Here is a 21601-nt window from a genome sequence, read left to right as displayed (position 1 = left end):
AAAAAAAAAAAAAAAAAAAATCAGACGCACATGGCCCCGAGCTTGTGGTTCTCCAACCTCACGCTTCTTTCTCTCTACGCTTAGCAAAAGGAAACAACAACAACAAACAACAAAAAATCAAACAACAGTAATAAATCAAAACATTTGAAAAGATAGGCAACGCCGCTTGTCTCTATAAAAAACCTTCCAATTTTTCCCCTTAAAAAATGAAAAAAAAAAATATTTTCACGTGACCCGCAAGAAAAAGGCGGCATCGAGGGGGTTCGGAAAAACTGGGTACGGCAACCTTTGATTTCAATAGCAAACAACAACAGCTCAAAAAAAAAAAAATAAAATAAAATAAAATAAAACAACAAAACAAAAAGAGACACGAGCGCTGCATGTTTCATGTCAAATAGAGGCGAAGTTGGGCCGTTCGGGGCCGTGGCGCTATCGCGTGAAATATGCGCGTGCACGGGCCGATGATGCAGCACAGCAGCCACTTGAAAACGCTTGGCAAAAGGGTTCCCAATCGAGAACCGGGGGGTGGGAAAGCAAAGACGCACACCACAAACATTTTGAAGCCGCGTCATCTTCGTTTAGAAGCAATGCATCATCAAACGGACCGATTGATTTATAGCCGACATCAGACAGCGCAGACCACTCCTTCCTAGTTCTATTTCTAGGTGAATTACATAATCACGAAAAAAACGAAAATGGGATGGCTTGTAAATAATTCTTTTAAAAGATCAACTCCGCCTTCTTTTCTGTTGTGGATCTACATTTTTTTTTTTTTTTTTTTAATTAAATGGAAATATTCACATATGGTCATCCTACGGGGGCCGTCTCTTTTATTATAACCAACAGAAAATTGAGTTGTGCAAATACTCGCGTGACGTCAAAATTTTTTTTTTTTTTTTTTTTTTTTTTCAGATAGGCGGACAGACGGGCCAAAAAAAAAAAAAAAATGGGCGGTGAAAAAAAAAAAAAAGAAAGAAATGGTGCGTCATCGTCACGAAGTTTATACACAGCCGGGGGACTCTCTGACGCCATTGTTTCACACGATCAGACTCGTCTTTTGATTCTTTTTTTTTTTTTTTTTTTATGCTGTTCGACCCCTGGTCCGTCCCTCCGACTTCTTTTCTTCCATCAAAAAAGAACAAAAAAAAAAAAAGCACAACGGGCCGGTAGATTACCTCATCGTCCGCCTTCCTCGTTCGTTCATGTCCTCACGCAGCTGCATGTCTTCTTCCTATACACGTACACATCAAACGCCCCTGAGGCTACGCTAGAGGATTATCTTAAATGCCGCACTGCCGGCCATGACAAGTATAATCAAGCGATCAAACATGGCCCAGGAAAGGCGGCGGCGAAGGTTTAAAAAAAAAAAGACTAAATTTCAAATTCTATGATTTTTTTAAAATGTTTGGAAAATGGATGAGACATCCACTCGGAGATACCCCCTTCTTATTTAATTTATTCTTCTTCTAAAAAAAAAAAAAAAAAAACGTTACGTATCTAATGCAATAAAGGAATGGAAAATTGTGGTTTGACGAGCAGAGTGAAATAAAGAGACGGGAAAGCTGGACAGAGAGAGTTATAGTTGGCCGTTCGGAACCCACCACACAGTGCGCGTTCATGACATGAACGGAATGGGATTTTCAAGTCCTTTACGTTAGACAGGCCAATGGAGAGTTGAACAACAACAAAAAAAAAAAAAAATAATTATTATAATAATAAAAATGAGAAACAAGTCGAGCTGGATAGGGAGGTTGAAAACCAGTTTAGAAGCAACGATATAAACTTTTTTTTTTTTTCGTTTCTAATTGAACCAGCTTCATAACAATACAATCGTCTCGTCAAATCGGACATCGAACGGCGGGATCGTTTTTCGTTCTAACGAAATTTAGAAAAAAAAAAAACGGACGTTCTTATTAAATTTCGTGTGTGTGTCCACGTAATCTGTTTGTCACGGGAATTTTTTTAAATTCTGTTTCTCCACGACCCAGTTCTTTTTTTTTTTTGTAATCGCCCGTTGGGGCCCTGTCTTCTCTTCATGTCGTTATACACTGAACATCGATTCATTATCGTATCCTTTCGCCAATCGGCGACAATAACCGGCTCTATATTTAAATTTGAACAAAAAAAAACAAAACAAACAAAACAACAGTTTTTTACTCGTCACGCATATCTCCCTGGTATTTGAAATGATTTGGATTGAATCCAGTTAGAACCGACGGTGGCGCCTTCCAAATCTCTTCTTCCAACACGAATATACGAAACCACCCCTTAGCATCGAATTTTTTTTTTTGTTTTAGACTGGGATGTTTTCGTAGTTGACTGTATCGGCCGTATAGATGTAGACTCTTATTGAATTTTCTATTAGGAATGTTTCCCTATTTTTTTTTTATGGAATCATCGACCAGCAGCAGGTCTGGCTCATGTACGTTTTCTGATATAGAACTTGAACGCGAGATAGGACAGGCTCCACCTTTTTCTTTTAAAAACCCCCGTCCTATTTCCCAATACATTTTTTTTTTTTTTTCCCGACACGAGAGTGTATAAAGCCGGTCGATGGAATATAATCAGACGAACCAGACTTTATAAGAAGGGCGCTATTTTTTGCCACACCCAAATCTTCTCTCAGCTTGTAATAAACGGCTTTCGGATTCTTATTTATTTATTTTTTTGGATGGGATAAAAATGCCTTGAAAAAAAAAAAAAAGATCTCGATGGTCTTTTCTCTCTGCTGTGCTTGTAAAACATGGCGAGAAAATGATGAAAGGTCCCCCCCCCCCCCCCCACTTCTCAAAAGATAAATACAACCATCGCGCAGTGCGAAATGTTGCGCGCAATTTCGTTAATATCTTTCCAAATGAATGACTTCTGATGACTGTCATAATGATGATGATCGCTATTATCATCACCATAAAAAAAAAAAAAAAAAAAATATGCATTCAAAACAACCGCGTTGAAAATGAGACCCAGGCTCTTTTCTAAGACTCCGTGCAGCAATCACGCGGGCTAAAAGAAACTATTTCACGCGTGCATTTAAAAAGAAAAAAAAAAACCCTAAATTTCATCTTGTCACGGTATTTACAAGCAATGGGCAATGAATAAAAAAAAAATAATAAATGAGAAGATTTAGAAGCAAAAAAAAAAAAAAAATTCCAGGAGAGATGTAAACGCGGGATGCGTGAAACTCGCAATCACGAGCGCATATACGGGCAGTTTTTCACGGCCTGCCAAGTGATTCAACGCACGGCGGGGTGACGTTTAAATTCCCGTTTGCCAGTGAGCGTTCGATCAACTTCAACGTCGATTTCTATACACATAATGGAAAGCAGTCAAGTTTTATATCACTTTCATCTTCCATACTCTTGGGCATATTAAACATCTATTTGAAAGAGAAGCTCTTCCCCCCCCCCCCCCTATCAATGGATCATCCCCTGACGGTGTTGTGTGCGCGTATACAAAAGGTAAGTAGCTTTCGCGTAAGGCCTTACGGCCCGTTTAAACTGTGGGAATCAATCGCCCGCCCGGCCATTCATGAATTTCAAATGAGGCGACTCCCCGGCACGAGGGAAACACGACTGACAACCTCACAATCCAATGGCGCATGAAAGCTAAAAGAAACTAATGGAGATGAACGGACTGTGAGGCATGAAAAGAGGAATCGTTCAAGAATGACGTCACGATCGCAAGGCCTTCCGTAGGCTACTCACTTCAACCACGTTTCCCACCGCATTTTACCCCTCCATGTTTTGTTTTTTTCTATTGTTTTTCGTGTTTGTTTTTCACGTGCATTCTCAACATTTCTTTAAATATTCAACTTGTTGATTTGATTATGATTTATCTCTTTGTTGCCTCATCTCGTTCAGTTTTTACTCGGTCAGCGAGTGGATGCAAAGACCCTGCCAGAGAGATGACCAAATTTGTACCTAAATTTTTTTTTTTTTTTTTGAAGTCTTTCCCTTGAAGGCAAAATAATAAAAAAAAAAAAAAGAGGGTCTCTGTTTCTTTATTCGTTTAACTAAATAGAATGGAAAAGGCGGGCATGGCTAAAAGAGGCAGCGATATTTGGTCATAGGTGAACCAAGGACCGCGAGACCAGTAGACCAGAAACAGCAGCGACACGCCAGAGCCAAAATAAGAAACAACCTGCACGAAATCGATGGCCGTCTCCTCTTGTTTTGTTACCCTTTTTTTTTTTAAATGTTCGCAAAGATTTTTTTTATAGAACGAAAGGATAGTGTTATTATGTGGTATCATTCTCTCCCCCCCCCCCCCATCTGCGCTTTGTATAACAACAGTTTGCATCTTTTGATGGCCCATTTCAGAACTTTTGTGTTCATCTGTGGGTTTCTATTTGTTTTTTTTTACTTCTATATTAAATCTATGCTGTTACGTTGTGCGTACATGGGTATGAGGGGAACGTGACACTACCGTGACTACACAGACCATTGGTCCGACCTATTTTGCAAGTCAAACACAAAACAAACGCGAGTTAAAAGAAACCTAAATTTCGGGCTCGCAGAGACGAGAATAGTTTTCGCCGTTAAATATAGCCGTATCAAAAATCAACATGGAATTGCATTCAAGTCGTTTTCCTTCCCAAGAAGTTTTTTTTTTTTTTTTTTTTTTTTACAGCCTTTAAAGGAAATTTAAAAAGGACTTCCTCTGCATTTAGAAAATGTGTGTGATGTGTCCTCTCTTCATCCCAGATGCAGTTTGAGATTAAAAGTTTTTCATTGAGGTCACACGAAAAAAAAAAAAAAAAAGGCGTGAAAAACAAACGATAGACACGAAGAGAATTGAAACTGAAATTTCTAAAAACATTTTCGGAAATAAGAAAGCGACCGAGAGAGAATCATAATAAGGTGGACATCGTAAAAACGTGTCGAAAGAATCCGGCCATGGCATTTTCTATTCGAAAATTTTTTGCGCACCGACAGTTTGGGAAAGACGAGGGCAATTGTCGGCTACCTGCCAAGCAATTCGTCTCCAATCACTTACAACTCCTCCTGTTTCCCTTTTTAAGATGGCAAAGGAGGAGAGGGCTGGGTCAGCCGCTTCTTGTTGTCGGTTCGACCCGTTTCAATGCCACACCGCCATCGATTGATTTGCATGAAAATGTTTTTTTTTATTTTATATATTTTTCGCGTGCGTGTCCTTGTCATTTTTTTTTTTTTTATATCCCCCCATCACAAAGTGCGTCTCTGCCCGAAAACAAATTTCGAATTCTTCCATTCATTTTAGCGTGTCCAGTTGAAACTGATTCCAAACATTTGACCATATCCCAAATACACTTCTCCTTTATGTTTTATTTTCTGTGTGCTATATTTACGACTTGTTTTCCTTCATGGGGTCCTCGCGTTCGGCTTTTTTTTTTTTTTTTAAACAAAATATTTTTATAAGGCCCACGGAAAGCAATCGTCTTTATAAGGTGAGGATAAAGAGAAAAGATCTCGATGCTATTAGAAGGTTAGCAGTTAATAGCGAAACGATGCTGCGTTGCCAGTAGTTTGATGGCCATCTCTCTCTCTCTTCTGTGTTTCTTTCCACATAAAACAAAACGTTGACATTGAATGGCTTCATTCAAACAAAGAACAAGACCGTTTGCTTGTCTTTTCTTGCTTCTTGGCCGGAACAAACAACACCTGCTGTGGCCAGGGGTGGCGGCAGTTCAAATAGGCAAGACACACACACACGAAAAGGAGACAAACGACATCGGTGCTATGACTCTCTCTGTTCTACACACATGGAACAAGTCCTTGGTTTGACACGTATGCCAAAGAGAACGTCGAACAATCCAAGATCCAGTTCAACTGGTTCTCTATCTTGTACACAGAGTAAATTATTATTTATTTATTTTAATGATTTTCTTCTTGTTGCGTAGGAACAGGCGAGGAAAAAAAAAAATTTGTTTGAATAGAAAAACTTGATTTTTTTTTTGGTTGTTGTATATAATGAATATTATAGTCGGGCAGGCGAAGGTTTGATGTTGAACGAAGAAGCCGTTGAACTGGAGACCACCGATGACTCACCAAGTCACTGGAGCGCAACATGCCACATCACCTGCAGCCCCTATCGCCTTTCTCTCTTTGATATATAATAAATACCCTATTTTTTTTTTTATTTTTTTTTTTTTAATTAATATATCCAGAAAAAATGCAATTCGCCTCTGATCGTAAACACACTCGACTGTCTGCACATAGATTTGTTTCAAGCCAACGAATGCAACGAGATTTAAGGTAAGCTTCTTCCACCTGGTCAAACATAAGTGCACGGATAACCTTGTGGCTGAACGCCCACCCAGGAAGGGCAAGTCTCCGATTTCCATGTTTGCTTTTTTTATACACAACGCCAATCGATGGAAGAAACTTGAATATTACACTGGCGCACCTGATTGTGTCCCCTATCCGATGGCAGATTAGTGTATATACGACTCTCTTATTTCATTATTCTATATAGGGAAACGACGACTTACAAATGCGCTGCTCTTACACCGTCCTTCACGGCTGTCCAGTGAAACGCAAAAAAAAAAAAAAAAAAAAGAAAAACAGGAAAAAGAGAGTTGCAAAAAAAAAAAAAAAAAAAAAAAATGAGATTGAGATGAAGCCGATATGATTAGCTACGCACAGCCACAACTCGTTTCGAGTGAGGCGTACCTTGATTTAACACGTCAATCTAGTCGATGTCTACGCATGTCCCAACTCGGGGTGTTGGCCGATTGGTTTGGGGATGTTGAATTCAACTCAATCCAACGTAAAAAAAAAAAAAAAAAAAGAACTTGAAATTTGTTGGCATTCGGTAAATCATTAGAGCGTTTGTTGTTTTCCTCTTCATTTGATTCACGGCCAACTTGATATCGATTGAATTAATACAGAGCGGTGTGTGCAGTTTTCTCCCCTTTGAGATTTGGCTTCACCGACGTCGTTCATATCTAATGGACATTTCCTTTCCCGAGAATCCGTCTCTGTCAATCTCACGTCCAGCTGTCAGCTGATTCTCTTATTTTTTTTCTTTCCCTTTTCTTGTTTCCCATTGCTTTTTGAGATAATTAAAGCCCACATGAAACGAGCGTAACCGAGCTCTCTCTTGATCAACGTAAAAAAAATAAAATAAATAAAAGAAAAGAGAAATACCTGTAAAAGAAATGAAAGAAATAGAAAATGGAGAGAGACAGTGAAAAGGATGGCGCGTCGTTTGTTCGCTTATTCCTTTCAAGGAGAACCGATGGAACCGGTTTGCGTCAATGACTCATTCCCCCCCTTCTCTGTCTGTCTGTCCAGCACAAGCAGGGCTCACGATGTCGCTGCTGTCGTTCCCTTTTATTTTTTTTTTTTTTGGCACGTTAAGTTTCACTCTCTATTTTTTTTTTTGTTGGTTGGATATCCCCTGGGCTGTTTATTATTCCCGGGATAGAACGCGCTCAGCTGACACATGCACGTTCATTTTTCTTTTTTAAACACAGAGAAGAACTAGTTTAACAAGGGGTTGTTGCACGGTTCGTTCGTCGCCGTCATCGTCGACCTTATTGCCCATCGTCGTGATGTTGGATTATGTGGACGATGTGGTTCAACGGAGACCAGAACTAGAAAACTGGAATTGTTTTTTTGTTGTTGTTGTTGTGTTGCTCCCTTATCTTCTAGCGGGTTTCGTTTTTTTTATTGCGGTACGAACAAGTGAAATAAGAAACAAAGAAAAGCAGTCTTTTCTTTCTTTTCTTTTTAAAATTTAAATAAGTAAATAAGAAAGAAGTCGAAGACATTCATCGGCAAACGTCGGCTAACTCTCTAACTCTCCATTCTGAGCAACAAAGATCTCCGTGATCGATACGAACGAACTGCGCTCACGGGATGAGCCGCTCAAACGCAGTCCCCCGCTTGTTGCATAGTTAACATTTCCTTTCTTTCATTTGTTTTTCACTTTCATTCTTGAAAAAAAAAAAAAAAAAAAAAAAAAGAAGAAGAAGAATCTTGTCTTATACAATAGCGAGCATCCTGCCCAGCTAATTGGTTAAAACTCGATCCGTTCCGAGAAAATGCAGCGAAACGACGCGGCCACTTGTAAAAAAAAAAAAACAGATGACATCAAAGGGAAATCTAATGACTATTTACGACTTTTTTCTTTATTTATATTCTTATGTTATCTGATTTATTTGCGTCAACTTATTGATGGCGCTCACCGGTTCAACGGGCTATTTTTGGAATGTCGGTTACTATTAAACCCGATTCACAAAACGCGTTTCATTCGTACATGCAACGCTCATGTATAGTCGGCTTTCAATCTAACGTGAATCGTTTTTCACCTTTCACTCGTGACTCACGATCGGTATGGAACAAAATGGTCAAGCACTTATCGTAATATACGCCTGGCCGTCTTTTCACGATAGCTTTCCTCACTGCTAATGGTTAAATATATTAAAAAAAAAAAAAAAAAAAAAGGGCCACTTTCTTCTTAAATTCCCCATGTGAACATTCCTCACTGCGTGTACACAAAACAGACGCAAGGGGGTGTTGCTTGCACATTACCGTTCCGCTGCTGCCTCTTTTCGCGCGGGACATTGCTCGTATATTCATGGCCGCCATCTGGCACTTTACATATTTCTTTTTGTTTTTAGTTTAAAAAGGTTGATCAAAAATGAGCTCATTCATCAAACACTTTAATATGCAAACTGGAAAAACATTTGCGTCGTTTTAAATTAAAAAAAAACAAGAGAGAGAGAAAAATGGGGGATAACTTTGGGCGACGTGACTGACAGTTTTCAGGTAAAAACTGCGCACGTGAAAGCCAACATTCCGTGATTCGGAACCGCAGGCGATAAAGCTTTTTCCCGGCCACTCTATGGTGATAAATCACGCGCATAATATGCGAGTGGCCATATTCATTTCATTTTCACGCTTAATTGGCGAGCCTCTACGTCGAGCACGCTCCACGTGTAAACCTCGTAAAACATCCAAAATGCTCCCCCCCCCCCTCCTTCCCTACGGTAAAAAAGAAAAAATCACGTCCATCTGGTGGCGTGACTCGTGAAGTGACATTCTCACGACATCTAGCGAGCTCACCAGCTCCACCCTAATTTGTTCTTCACGTGAAACAAACTGCACGCCAACGCTCGTTTTTTTTTTGTGTGTGTGGCCCAACCTCAGAGGTTAACTGAAAAGAATGGGGAATTCCATGTAAGGGTGAAAGTTAAAGATCCTCCTCGAACAAAACGCGGCCCATCATTTGCTATACCGCAGGGGCGTGGTGGGTCAAACAAATTATATTCCCCAAAACAAAAACAAAAAAAAAATGTGATTAATGTGCTGTCTTTACAATCCTGCCCTACATTTTGGAATAAACAAAATGTATTTCAACAATTCATGGAATGGATCACGCGTGGAACGTTAATCCCCGTCCCGGCTAGGACCAATCAAACGGGATTGAATGCATACGGTTGCGGTCTCGTGATTGAATGCCATCACGAGTTCAAAATCGTCGGGTACGAAAGCCACGTGCTTTCCGACCTCTCATATAAATATACACCGATCTCTTGTTGCATCACATTTACATAGCCTTATTAGGCACGACCCCATTGGGTATATCGTTCGTATCGTATGCGTTTGATCACATAAAAAGAATTTCGGGTCACATGCGAAGTGAATAGAATTTCCGATTGGAACTTACCCGACGATGTATCGATTCCGATTGCAGTCGGCCACAACTAAGAAACCAGAAGAGATTCGTTCAATTCAATGCGTTCGAGACAGGTTTTGGCCGAATGAAAAACCAGAAGAAATGTTCGATGTCCGATCGAAAATGCGGAACTGGGCTCAACACACCGCGGGTTGGATGACACGAGTCATCGGCCGGATGATCGACCAGACTGCACCGCGACGTCGTGACGACTGTTACGTCGTTGGTCCAAGCCGAAAAAGAAGCTGCAAAAGCTTAAAGCCTTAGCTAACTTTAGATTCATTCAAAAACCGGAGCAAGAAAGAAAGAAGATTACCTAGAATGGGTGTGGAGGAGTGACATAGAGAATAACAGTAGACAAGGAGAAGGGGGGGGGGGGAAACGAAAAAGAAACAGAGCACATTCCTCGACGACATTTCATCAGCTTCCTCTTTTCTTTTTTTTTTCCCCCCTTTTTATTTTCTTTCTTTTTTCTAATCTTCTTCCTCTGTAACCAGTAGAGCGCTCAACAGTTTCCTCCTACCGCTGTTCCATGCCTCTTCCATCTTCTGTGCCTATCTCGGGATGGACATGTTATACCGGAAGTGTTCCGCTCCCGCTTCCGCTTCATTTACATTGGTATGGAGAGATTTTTTAAGTCGTCTGCGTATGTGTGTGTGTGCAAGCAGGAAAAACGAAAATGTTTGTTTCGTAAGGAGACAGTTGTTTTCCGTCAATGAGATTCAAATCTCAGATTTTTATGCGCCATTTTCTTAATTCTTTTGCAATATCCCGCCCGCCGATGAAATCATATGGTTTCTTAACACGAATTTCATTAGTTGGAAAGCCAAGTGGCGTGTCGTTTAACCCGTTGCTTTCGAAGCGTGAAATTCAATGCTCAAAAGGAAAAAAAAGGCAAGAAGGGAAATGATGAATAACAAAAAAGAAAAGGGCGACTCGCCGTTTGAAAATGTCTTCAAGCGAAAGGTAATTAACGAACAGAGTGCCATAAAGAAAAGGCAGTAGGGTATGCCAAGAGTTCTCTCACGCAGCCCCAACTGGGCCCACTGTTATATGTACAGTACACCGTTTGTGCGTATAGAGTATATGTAAACATACCATCCGCATAGGCCCATACGCCTTCAATGGTTTATTTTTAGTTTTGAAAGCCTGGGCGGTGCTGATGAGATGATACCCAGCATTTCCCCAAACATCGCCAGACGCTCGCGCACAAGAGAAACAAGTCATGCTGCACGACTTTGACCAACGAGCAACGAAGACATAGCGAGAGAAAGGAGGGGGGGGGGAGAAGATATGTAGACAAACGGAAGAGCTTGGCTTTCACAATTCCCACCGTCCGTATGTATATCTATACCCTTCTCGCATATATATATATATATATAAATACAGTGCGCAATAACGTGATGGAACCTGGCCTTCGTTAAAGACTGGAAAGTCTCGATGCATCAAAGTCGCGATCGAGCTGATCACAGAGAAGCGATCAGAATGTTCAGGACATTCCATAAATATTTTTTCTCTTTTTTTTTTTTTTTTGTCTTAGTGGTTGATGTTTTTACGTGACTTCTCCAGGAATGCTTAGACTGGGACACTCGTATATACTCCTTCTGCTTCGTTGGCCCGATGGGCGCATCTGCTTTTCTATCTCCAATATGAACTCACTTTGGTATTTAGTTATCAGAGTTGTTGGCTTTCGAACTCTCGTCAAAAGAAGGTTCATATACATATATATATATATATATGCTTTTCTAAATTTTATCTTTGGCTTCGTTTTTATGGCGTAGCTCAGCCTGTCACGATTGTGCTCTTGGAATCTCAATATTGTTTGTTTTTAACTAGCAAAGGCTCATTTATTTTGTGCAATAAACGCATATTTCTTAAGGGAACTATGTAGATTGCGTTTTCAATACAAATTATTTCTGGAAAAGTGCATCGTGCCATGTTATTTCTTTGGAAATTTATAATCCACCATCTGGGAATTGTCGGATACAAACTAAGCTATTGACAAGACTGTTTCTTTGTGTAAAGAAGGTTCGTCAACTTCATTATAAATTCCACTCGAAAATCAAGTAACTCAAGGAACATGTAGTTTCTACGCCCTTGGTATTTATAGTGGCTTAAATTTTGTTTATTTGTTTTAGATTTTTCTTTTGGTATGGGCTACTAAGCTAAACAGCTTTGAATGGCTTACCATGTTTTCTTTTTGGATGTTTTATGTTAAAATCGAACAGGTATTATCAGGGAAAGCAAAGCAGTTCTCAGTTTTATTGTTATGCTAGAATAACAATGACAAATGTGCGATTTATGGAATCATTTCTATCAAAATACAGCGTGTCCCGAAATATACCGCTCGAACTGTCAATGTTGTATTCGTCACCATACGGCCATTTTACGGGTGACAGCTGAGAGCTGAGACTTTTTTTCTGTAGCAGAGATTCTAATATTATTTTTTGTGATATCATCCCAAAAGCTCTTTGTGAGTATTACATTACATTCGTAAATTCAGTAATTCGTATTGTTATATATTGTCACCGCATTATGACTTATGCCAACACCAGCCCAGGCACACCCATACCTACAAGCTGCATAACATACTTTTTCGTACTGACGTGTTTGTTTTACCCATCCCCACCACCAAAGATAAATTAGAAGCTAGATTTAGATCCCAAATTGTATGTATTGCAATACTTTAAAATCATTTTATGTGCTAGGTGTCACAATGGCAGACCGAAAGGCTGAATTGGAAAGAAAAAAGGCCAAACTAGAAGAACTGAGGAAGGAAAAACAAAGAAGGCAACAAGAACGAGAAAGACAAGAGGTAAAACATCATAATTGGGTTCTGACTGTTTCCTTGAATATGTAATTGCATGTGTTCCAAAGGTGGAAAACTCTCACCGCGTCCTTAGAGAAGGTGATCAGAATGTAACCATGGATGAACTTTTGAAGCGGGAGGGTTTAAAACCTGTGTCTGGTAAACATCTCAAGAACATTGTACACCTAAATAAATTGCAATATTATAATACTATTTCTGTCAATTATTAGATGTGCTCTCAACTTATGTTCCATCCACTCAAGAACCAAGTAATCAGTCCACACCTGATTCCAGCCTAGTCCAGTCACCATTAATGGCACGCAAGAGCAGGTTTTAACCTTATATTTCTAAACCATTACGATTTTTCACATGTTTCTTTCTGAATGACTGCAGGAAGAAACCCCAGTTAACCAAAGTGAGTGTCCAAACGACTGACATTCCACCCAAAGAGATTGTCACTTATGCCAAGCAGACCCAAACAGTTGCGAGCCCAGAAAGAGGAGGTATGATTGCTCCTTTCTTTTTTTTTTTTAAATGTAAAATTCAGTATTTTGGATTGGAAACCTTGTACGGCTATTTGACCTAACCTGTTTATGTTGGCTAGAACAAGTGAAGGTTAATTTTTAACATTAAGTAACCCTGTCCATTCCTTGCTGCTGCTCTCTGTGTCAAGGATACTATCATGATTTATGGAGAGCGCGGAAAGGTAACAAACAATTCGTTTCCAATTAACCATTTTTTTTTCTTTTCTACAAAAAACACAATACCCACATGAAGCGCAATCTTAAGTAGTATTCAATTGGCTTCGCAAGATAGAGATAAGCTCACTATTTTTCTTTTTTAAAGAATATCTGTGATATATTATTTGTATCTTTTGGTTCCATGTAATATTTTGAGCAGCCCACCAAGTCGACTATTACGGTGAGTTTTTGTTTTTTATATTCTTTTCATTGTTTTTTTTTCTAGCGTTTTCTTGCGATGCCACTTGTACGTATGTGATCAAATAACGGGCTTCTTACTTTCATATTCCGACGCCGTCATATTCTCCCATCCGTCATGACTTGGTTTTAAACATATTTGAAATACCCTTTCACAGTTCATTGAGCGCTCCTATGCGATCCAAAGTTTCTGAGGGTCACGTGTCCTAACCTGGTAGCCATCTGCATGCAATGCCGTACCCATATTGCTTAATGATCTCTTGAATGACTGAGGTTGTTCATCAGCAGATTACTTTCAATGACGTAGTATCTGTTCAATACCAGAGCTTTCATGTTGAAGCGAACTTAATTGAATCTTACCTAATACCATTTTTCTCCGTTTTTTTATATTTCTCTCGTCTCTCGATTGGTGGGCCTCCCCCTTCTCCGACCTTTGACACCATTTCTTTTTTGAACTTTTGTATCTTCAGATGAATATAACCTCAATCCGGCTTTAGAGTGGGATGATGAGTTCCCAGGTAGGTGACACGGGTCCCTCGCCCAGTTCAAATCAACTATGATTTTTTATTATGTACGCCATCGTCTTTTCGATCCAAACACTTTTTTTTTTCTTTTATTTGATTTATTTCTCCTCAATTTCGGTTATTTCCGTCGATTTAGTTCGAAAAGTTGGTTGTTGGTTTTGACCAGCGTCTGGTGATTGGTATCCCTGATCGAGGCTGTCGTGTAGATTCAAGTCGGACGTTCTAACAATCAACTAAAAAAAAGGCGATATTGCCAGATAGTTTGCCGTTGAATGATCAGTTGCTTGAAGTGCTTTAATTCCAACCTTATTGATTGATGCTGCCCCCAAAGACTTCTCTTGTTTCATTCTCTTTTGCCTCTTTCGATATCCGCCTGCCGTGACTCTTGTAACCTCTTCACAATCCGTCATCACAATCGCAAGATGGACTCCTTTATTTATTTTTTTTTCGCAGTGCATGACTTCTTTTGTCGCTTTGACGTATTCATTATTTTTTTTTTTGTTGGCACCTCACTGTTCGAAAACTATAACACGCTATTTTATTTTAATCCCTGCTCTCATTTTTTGGCTTTGTTTTTGTTTTCTTTTCAGTTCTGACCTATGATCGAACGGAAGAAGATGATAGTTCACTACCAAATATGGATGGCAGCTATGCTTCGCGTAACTCTGTTTTGCCACCTGGCATACTTCCGCACGGAATGCCACAAGTCAAAGGTGATAATGAAACGCTACGATAACTACATTTAATGCTGTAAAACTTCAATGCAAGTCTTTTAGATGTAAAACCGGCCATGACGTCGGTAGAGGAAGCAGCGTTCAAGCAGGAATCTCAGCAACAAATGAAACCCACTCGAGAACTGAGCGAAGAGGAGAAGCAAATGATTCTGATGACGGAAGAGTTTCAACGATTTTTCGGCCAGTCATCTCGCATTGTTGAACGGGCGCTCAGCGAACAGGTCGACATATTTATGGACTATACAGGAGCATCAGAAACAGACAACAACATGTAATTCAATTATTTCACGTTAATCCTTCTTGATACAAATTGAAGGTGTATGTCTTTCAGTGACGACCGATCTGGCTACAAGATTCACTTGAACCGTTGCTTCTATGACGAACGTTGGTCTCGCAACCGTTGCGTGACTTGCATGGATTGGTCACCTCAGTTTCCGGAGCTTCTGGTTGCATCATACCACAACAACGAAGTAAAGGCTCTAATGATATTTTATGACACTCGGATATTGTGATATTTAACCCCATGTTCGTTGTAGGATTCACCGCATGATCCTGATGGCGTCTGTCTCGTTTGGAATACGCGCTTTAAGAAGTCCACACCCGAGTATATCTTTCATTGTCAATCTCCCGTTCTTTCATGCTGCTTCGCACGATTCCATCCTAACCTAATCTTGGGAGGTACCTATTCCGGAAAAATTGTTCTCTGGGATAACCGCAGCCCGAAGAGGACACCTGTCCAGCGAAGTCCCCTCTCCGCCATGGCCCACACGGTAAAACATCTGATAGAGTAATAGTTTGATTGATATATATAATATATTTTCTCTTCTTACAGCATCCAGTGTATTGTTTGAGCGTTGTCGGAACGCAAAACTCTCACAGTTTGATTTCGATTTCTACCGACGGGAAAATGTGCTCCTGGAGCCTCGACATGCTGGCACAGCCTCAAGAAACACTGGACTTGCAACAGCGACAAAGCCGTGCAGTTGCGGCCACCTGTATGGCCTTCCCACAGCCTCAATCCGACATCAACAACTTCATTGTTGGTAGTGAGGAAGGCATCATTTATTCGGGTACTACTAGAATGAAACAAAGGTTTAGATTTCCATGGCGAGATCAACTGAGTTATTCAATTTATAGCCGGTCGTCACGGGCCGCGTGCCGGCATCATTGATACATACGAGGGACACCAAGGACCAATCCGTGGCATGGATTGTCACAACTCTCAAGGACCCATCGATTTTTCGCATCTTTTCCTCACATCTTCGGTTGATTGGACTGTCAAGCTTTGGAGTCTTAAGGTGAGAATTTGTGTTTCTATTCATCATGAATCACATTACTAAGCAACTGTATTCATTCGACGCAACAGGAAAACAAACCATTGTATTCGTTTGAAGATAATGGTGATTATGTTTATGATGTCGCTTGGTCTCCAATCCACCCGGCTGTGTTTGCCACAGTTGACGGCATGGGCCGTCTTGACGTGTGGAATCTCAACCAGGACACCGAGGTATTTACTTTAAACTGCCTCTATTTGTTGATCTATTTTGACATTGAGTGTGTACGTCTTGATTAGGTACCAGTAACCAGTATTAATGTTGACGGAAATCCCGCCCTCAATCGTGTCAAGTGGACGCAGTCTGGCATGAATCTTACTGTTGGTGATGACAATGGAAGAATTTGGGTTTACGAAGTTGGAGAGGTATGAGCTCCATGTTTGCTTGTCACTTGTTTATCTAACACGCTTCAATTGAACAATCGTAGCAACTGGCTGTCCCAAGGGCCGATGAATGGACCCGATTGGTTCACACTCTCCAAGAGTTGCATCAGAATCAGTTGGATGAAGATATGGAAAAATTAAATTTTGGAGTAGGGAGCAGTCTCAGTAGCGGACCTGCCAGTGCTAGCCTCGGAATAGGAAGCAGCATTTCGCAGCTAGCTGGCACCACTTCCCCGCCGAGCAGCTTAGGGAGCTTGTCTTCCTCATCTTCTGCCCCTCTACGCTAGTAATATACCTGCCAATCGAGGCTTGTACACATGTTAATCCAAGTACCTCTACGAAGGAGGAATCTGTTTTGCCGGCGGGCTTTTTCTCGCCGACCTTTTTTTTTTTGCTTTTGGAGTGCGAGAATGCGCGGTGGGTACTTGAAATTCTATCCTAAATTAAGTACTAAATTACAAAAACCTTACCAACAAAGAATTTTTGATCATTTATATATTGGATGGATTCTAACATCGGGATTATACAACCAATGGAGGGGAGAAGTGATAGGATTGGAAATGTGTCTGGAAACACCTTGAGGAGCTGGAGAGGGGAAACTTAAAGTGGTTAGGACGAGAGGTGTAAGATAAAGAAATCATTGTTACAACCCGTCTGACTACAAGAAAAAGTACCTTGTAAACAGTCTTCAACGTAATGCGGTTGGAATCGACAAGAACGGGGAACCGTATCCACAATCAACCCAAAAAGAATTAGAAAGGAATTGTCTAGGTAAGAAGAATAGAATGGCAAGAGTGGTAAGGAAAAAAGTAATAATAAAGAAGAACACAAAGTTTCATCTGACGACATTCAAATCATGGGGCGGTTCTGCAGTAATCTTTCCACAGCAGCGTTGACATCGCCGAAGGTAGCGATCAAGGCTGAAAAATAACGTGATTCAACTCAGAATATTCAACAAACGGTGAAAGCTTTAATGTTAAAATTACCTTGAAGGTTAGCATCCCGATTAATAAATCCCATAGCCGCTAACTGTTCCAACTGAGAACGGTATCTCTCCTCGGGTGGTTGGGTGGAGCCACCCATGCCCCCAATTCCACCTCCCATTCCACCTTGCCCAGCTAGGGAAGTGAGCTAACCATTTGAAAAGCAAACGGCTCTATTAGTTATTGTCGATAAACAAAATGCTATTTGTCATGTCCTTACCATGCTTGCCATCATGTTGCTAAACGCATCAGAACTGGGTTGGGTAGTTGTGGGTGGAGGAGGCGATGTTGTCGACGTTGTAGGCGAAGAAGTTGGCACGGTGCTCGTAGCAGGATTCAAAGGCGGAGGAAGTGTACCAAGACCAAGCCTAAAATTATAGAAATATTATATTAAATTATTTAATCACGATAATCCAAAACAGTTTACGTAGTTGCAAACGATGGGGCCACTTGTCGTAATTGTTCCATTCCTTGCTGAATTTGCATCATCGCCGACATAGCCTGTGGATTTGTAACTAAACTTTGGATTTCAGGGTTGTTGAGCTGAGCCATGAATGTTGGTAGCATTGATCTCATTTGTTCTTGCATAGCTGGATTGCCTAGTTGGACGATAAACTCGCAATTTAAAACATGTAATTGCAAATAAGAAACAGAAAAATCTTACTCGCAAAGAGGGGATTGTTGAGAATCATCTGTTCAGCTAGTTCTGGATTTGAACCCATTTGTTGGAACATACTTTGGACATAAGGGGCATTCATCATACTTTGCATTAATTGCGGATTATCTACAATCTGCTGCATTAGAGACTGCATTCCTGGTGAATTCATCATCCCTGTCATGCCCGGCATCCCCTGGGTAGAGGGAGTGGTCGTACTGCGATTTTCACCAGTAGTTCTTGCCTCAGAACTACTTCCACTGGACCTATTTAAATTACATTAAAACGTACTATTCATTAAACTGATGTCAAATGGCATTGGCATTCAACAAACTGAGTTGGTGATAGTCCAGACCAGGGGTTTGGTAATGGAGCACGGTTCTCTTGTCCTGCCTGAGGATTAGCCGATCCAGCAACAGAGCCGGCGTTATTTACTAAAGCGGCAAAGGGATTGCCACCAAACTGTTCTTGAGCAGCATTATACATAGGCTCCTGTTAATGCAGATATGGAAAATCCATTACTCGTTCAAGTTCCACTAAACAATAAATTTTTCAACAACCTGAATGTCGCGGTACATCCTCTGGAGTGCACTGTAACCCCCAGGTATTGATTCCAAGTTTGAAAGTGCTCGATCTTGGCTACGCATTAGTTCTTGAAGCATTGCTGGATTTCTTGCAATTTCCATGGTTTGTCTCAACAACTCTGGATTGTTCATGACATGGTTGATTTCTGGGTGGCGCTACCATCAAACATAACTTTTAATAAGTGTATGCAAAATTAGCAAATTCCCCTATCTACCTCTAGTAAATGCTGCATTTGCGGGTTAGATGTCAAGATTTGTCTCATGTAATCTGGATTGCTCATGAGTGACTGAACGAGTGGATTGTCCATCATTTGGCGTAATGTATCCGGGTTAGAAAGTAATTCTCTTTGCATATTCTGTTGCATTTCCATGAAGTTCCCTGAACCCATCCCCATATTTGACAACCCTACAGAAACAAAAATCTTGAATTAAAGATATACTAAGCAAAACTTATCATTATAAATAAAAACCTGCAAGTCCACCTAACCCACCAATCCCAAAAGGTGATGAAGAACTTGGCTCTGCGGGTCTGCTAGGAGTTGCAGACGGCTGGGATGTTGTATTAGACGTAGCATTACTAGTTGTGTCTTGTGAGGCCCTGTTTCTATTTCCAGATTTAATCACAAGATGAACTGTCAGTCCATCTTTAAGGTTGTGTCCTTTCAGAGTCTCCTGGTCTTTAAGAATTTTTCCAGCAAAGATAAGGCACACCTGTTCAGAAGTTGCACCAAACTTTTCTGCCACTATTTCTTTCAGCTGAAATTGAACCAAACTTTATTAGCTGAACCACACTTCGAAAGCGAACGCAAAATTCTTTATTATAATTAATTTCAAGAAATGTGGCTCATTTATTACCTCTTTGATTGATGCATCTTCTGGGACTTCAACATCTTTCTTATCCTTTGGAGTTTTCACAGTCAACCTAATTTTTTGTGGTTCACTCGATTCTGCCATTTTATGAGAATCACCGCAATTCGTATGAATTTCAAAATAAAACTTTGAAAAATCAAATGTTTAGACAGATTCCAGAACTTGTTCGAAAGTTTCACTATACCGTCTTCTTGATTACCACTCTCAGTAAACGCTGACGTGCATCAAGGCGCAACCTAGCGAGTTTCGCCCACATTACTCTTCATTCGAGAACTTGAAAGTTGATGTCTTCGTATTATGCTTAGTCATCTCGCATATTTGTTCACTCATTTTATTCAACATCATTAGTTGAAACTGAATCCAAATTTTCACATTATGAAAATACAACTTATTTACAGGTTTTTATTTATGAACGATGCTTATCGGCTTAATTTCAAAATACACATATTTTTCAAAAATTAGTCAAGTTTTTGACAAATATCAAGAATATTTTGTAAATATTCCTGTTGAGTTGAGATTGTTTCTCTAGAGAGATAAAAGAAACATGGAAACTTTATTGGCTAGGGACATCTCGGTTTTGCCGTTTCAGGATCAAGGAAGACAATTGCGCAAGACGCAGCAAAACCCAGGATAATGAAGATCATTTTTGGCGTTCTAAGATCACTGCTATTTAACTCGTGTGGAAGTACTTCGAAAAAGGTGACGTAAAGGAATGTGCCGCAAGCCATGCCTTGCAAAATACCACTTAGTATTGTAGCTTCGAGAGAATTACTGAGCAATTCGACTCCCATTCCGATTCCCATACCAATCGGAGCGGCTAGACAAAATATTAGAGTTAGTTGAACTATCACTCTTGTTCGAAGTTTGCTCTGAACGAGGTTAAGGCTGAGACCAAATGCTATCACGCACTTATGTAGCACTACAGCTGCAAAGATCTGGAGAACCGACTCCACATTCTTTTGTAAACCTAAGATTTAAAAAAAAAAATAAGGATTAAAATAAAGTCAAACAAAATAAATAACTACCTTTAAAAAAAATAAAGTAAACACACTTAGAGGAGCAATATTTTTTACGTTAAATAAACAATTACCTATTGCCAATCCCTCAAAAATGGAATGTAAGGACAGAGCTATTGACAATAACAGAGCCCGAAGTGAAGAATTTGTTGAATTAGAATTATCATGGCTATGACTGTGATGGGCTGCTTCATTGATAGGCTGTACAGTTCCATACTGAAATGTCACTTCTGGATCTCCGCTGGGTTCATTTGCATTCCGTACAGAACCTTGAAGCAAAGATTCTCTTTCCTCCTCCTCTAACCTACGCAAGACAAGTAAGAATACTAAATTATGCTACATTATTAAGTAGCTATAGGATTAGATATTACCTGGTGGATTCAGATCTACAGTCAAGGGAAATTTGTTCCACAATAAGAACAATGAAGAGTCCTAAGACAACTAGAAATTCAGCAACAGGGAATGAGCTGCTAATTTTTAATGCAGTCATAACATCATTCATGTTATCTTGGACTTCTGGAAATAGATCTAGCAGGCAAGTTCCAAGAAAAACTCCACCAGCAAAACAGTTTAACAGACTGATAATTCTTGTATACCTTTATGTTCATAAGAAAACAATAAGGAAAGGTGATTCTTTGAAATTGATAATAATATAACCTTAATTTCCGAACAGGGTCTGCAACATGACGGATGGTATCCATTAACTTCAATGGCAGTAGGCATGATAATAGTGTAACCACAAATAAGGTAGCTAATATAATGCTTTTTGCTTTGTTGATGTCCATGTTAGTTTATAACAGCTTTTGACATCGAGTGACGAAACCACTCGATCGGCCGAGCAGGAATAGCTGATGAGGCGTTTGAGTAACGATTTAAAATGAGAATGTTTTGTGTCTCCGTGCGCTTTTGTTTCCGTATTTCTCACATGAGCAGACGCCCATCAGCTTTGACTCTTGACAACAAAATACCATCTTACGGAATTGCGGTGAAACACTTTGCTGATGGCGCAATTTTAAAATAAATTTCAGCTTCGTTATTAAGTTACAAGAAGATTTAATTACAAAGTGTACAAAATGATTTCAGACAAAACAACGGTTAACATTTTGTC

General features: G+C 40.0%; 4 protein-coding genes across 7 annotated transcripts in view; 2 read left to right on the top strand and 2 right to left on the bottom strand.

Annotated features, from left to right (window-relative positions):
* Positions 1 to 3841: 3841 nt before the first annotated feature.
* The window catches only part of LOC130694440 (MKRN2 opposite strand protein-like), a 41622-nt gene continuing 23862 nt past the window's right edge, over positions 3842 to 21601 (top strand). The window contains exon 1 of the mRNA XM_059495083.1: positions 3842 to 3845. The gene's annotated coding sequence lies outside the window, so the exon portion shown is untranslated. The remainder of the gene's footprint in view (positions 3846 to 21601) is intronic.
* Positions 11995 to 16879, top strand: LOC130694419 (cytoplasmic dynein 1 intermediate chain-like). Of its 3 annotated transcripts, XM_057517498.2 has the most exons (17): positions 11995 to 12136; positions 12372 to 12478; positions 12541 to 12631; positions 12703 to 12802; positions 12866 to 12975; positions 13146 to 13178; positions 13373 to 13393; positions 13881 to 13928; positions 14525 to 14647; positions 14711 to 14939; positions 15000 to 15138; positions 15205 to 15438; positions 15501 to 15738; positions 15806 to 15966; positions 16035 to 16175; positions 16242 to 16367; positions 16430 to 16879. In XM_057517498.2, exons 2-17 carry the CDS (start codon positions 12380 to 12382, stop codon positions 16670 to 16672), a joined length of 2136 nt encoding a protein of 711 aa, XP_057373481.1. In that variant the 5' UTR covers positions 11995 to 12136; positions 12372 to 12379; the 3' UTR covers positions 16673 to 16879. The 3 variants fall into 3 exon arrangements, with proteins under 3 accessions (XP_057373481.1, XP_057373482.1, XP_057373483.1); XM_057517499.2 differs by lacking the exon at positions 13881 to 13928; XM_057517500.2 differs by lacking the exons at positions 13146 to 13178; positions 13881 to 13928.
* LOC130694423 (ubiquilin-1-like) lies at positions 16866 to 19703 on the bottom strand. 2 transcript variants are annotated; one of them, XM_057517504.1, is made up of 10 exons: positions 19463 to 19703; positions 19078 to 19363; positions 18823 to 19013; positions 18584 to 18763; positions 18379 to 18515; positions 18033 to 18289; positions 17796 to 17967; positions 17589 to 17736; positions 17372 to 17516; positions 16866 to 17305 (listed from the first exon to the last, which is right to left on the bottom strand). In XM_057517504.1, the coding sequence occupies exons 1-10, from the start codon at positions 19559 to 19561 to the stop codon at positions 17235 to 17237; spliced, it is 1686 nt and encodes a 561-aa protein (XP_057373487.1). In that variant the 5' UTR covers positions 19562 to 19703; the 3' UTR covers positions 16866 to 17234. The 2 variants fall into 2 exon arrangements, with proteins under 2 accessions (XP_057373487.1, XP_057373486.1); XM_057517503.1 differs by having other exon boundaries at positions 18358 to 18515; positions 19463 to 19702.
* LOC130694433 (zinc transporter ZIP1-like) lies at positions 19860 to 21401 on the bottom strand. Its single transcript, XM_057517517.2, has 4 exons — positions 21151 to 21401; positions 20865 to 21089; positions 20568 to 20797; positions 19860 to 20444 (listed from the first exon to the last, which is right to left on the bottom strand). Exons 1-4 carry the CDS (start codon positions 21276 to 21278, stop codon positions 20038 to 20040), a joined length of 990 nt encoding a protein of 329 aa, XP_057373500.1. The 5' UTR covers positions 21279 to 21401; the 3' UTR covers positions 19860 to 20037.

The sequence above is a fragment of the Daphnia carinata genome, chromosome 4 (assembly GCF_022539665.2).
Source record: "Daphnia carinata strain CSIRO-1 chromosome 4, CSIRO_AGI_Dcar_HiC_V3, whole genome shotgun sequence".
Lineage (NCBI taxonomy): Eukaryota > Metazoa > Arthropoda > Branchiopoda > Diplostraca > Daphniidae > Daphnia > Daphnia carinata.
Note: the sequence above shows the minus strand (reverse complement) of the source record. Positions and strands in the feature narration are given on the sequence as shown.

What these genes read in the sequence shown, in the direction of transcription:
- LOC130694423 (XM_057517503.1), bottom strand. Translation starts at nt 19,561, where the DNA reads ATGGCAGAATCGAGTGAACCACAAAAAATTAGGTTGACTGTGAAAACT. An exon ending in AAGATGCATCAATCAAAGAG is followed by an intron (nt 19,364 to 19,462) that starts GTAATAAATGAG and finishes GTTCAATTTCAG; the next exon opens with CTGAAAGAAATAGTGGCAGA. An exon ending in TCGGGATGCTAACCTTCAAG is followed by an intron (nt 17,306 to 17,371) that starts GTAATTTTAACA and finishes GTTATTTTTCAG; the next exon opens with CCTTGATCGCTACCTTCGGC.
- LOC130694419 (XM_057517498.2), top strand. Translation starts at nt 12,380, where the DNA reads ATGGCAGACCGAAAGGCTGAATTGGAAAGAAAAAAGGCCAAACTAGAA. An exon ending in GTGGGATGATGAGTTCCCAG is followed by an intron (nt 13,929 to 14,524) that starts GTAGGTGACACG and finishes TTTTCTTTTCAG; the next exon opens with TTCTGACCTATGATCGAACG. An exon ending in TCTCCGCCATGGCCCACACG is followed by an intron (nt 15,439 to 15,500) that starts GTAAAACATCTG and finishes CTCTTCTTACAG; the next exon opens with CATCCAGTGTATTGTTTGAG.
- LOC130694433 (XM_057517517.2), bottom strand. Translation starts at nt 21,278, where the DNA reads ATGGACATCAACAAAGCAAAAAGCATTATATTAGCTACCTTATTTGTG. An exon ending in GACCCTGTTCGGAAATTAAG is followed by an intron (nt 21,090 to 21,150) that starts GTTATATTATTA and finishes ATGAACATAAAG; the next exon opens with GTATACAAGAATTATCAGTC. An exon ending in TGTAGATCTGAATCCACCAG is followed by an intron (nt 20,798 to 20,864) that starts GTAATATCTAAT and finishes TGTCTTGCGTAG; the next exon opens with GTTAGAGGAGGAGGAAAGAG.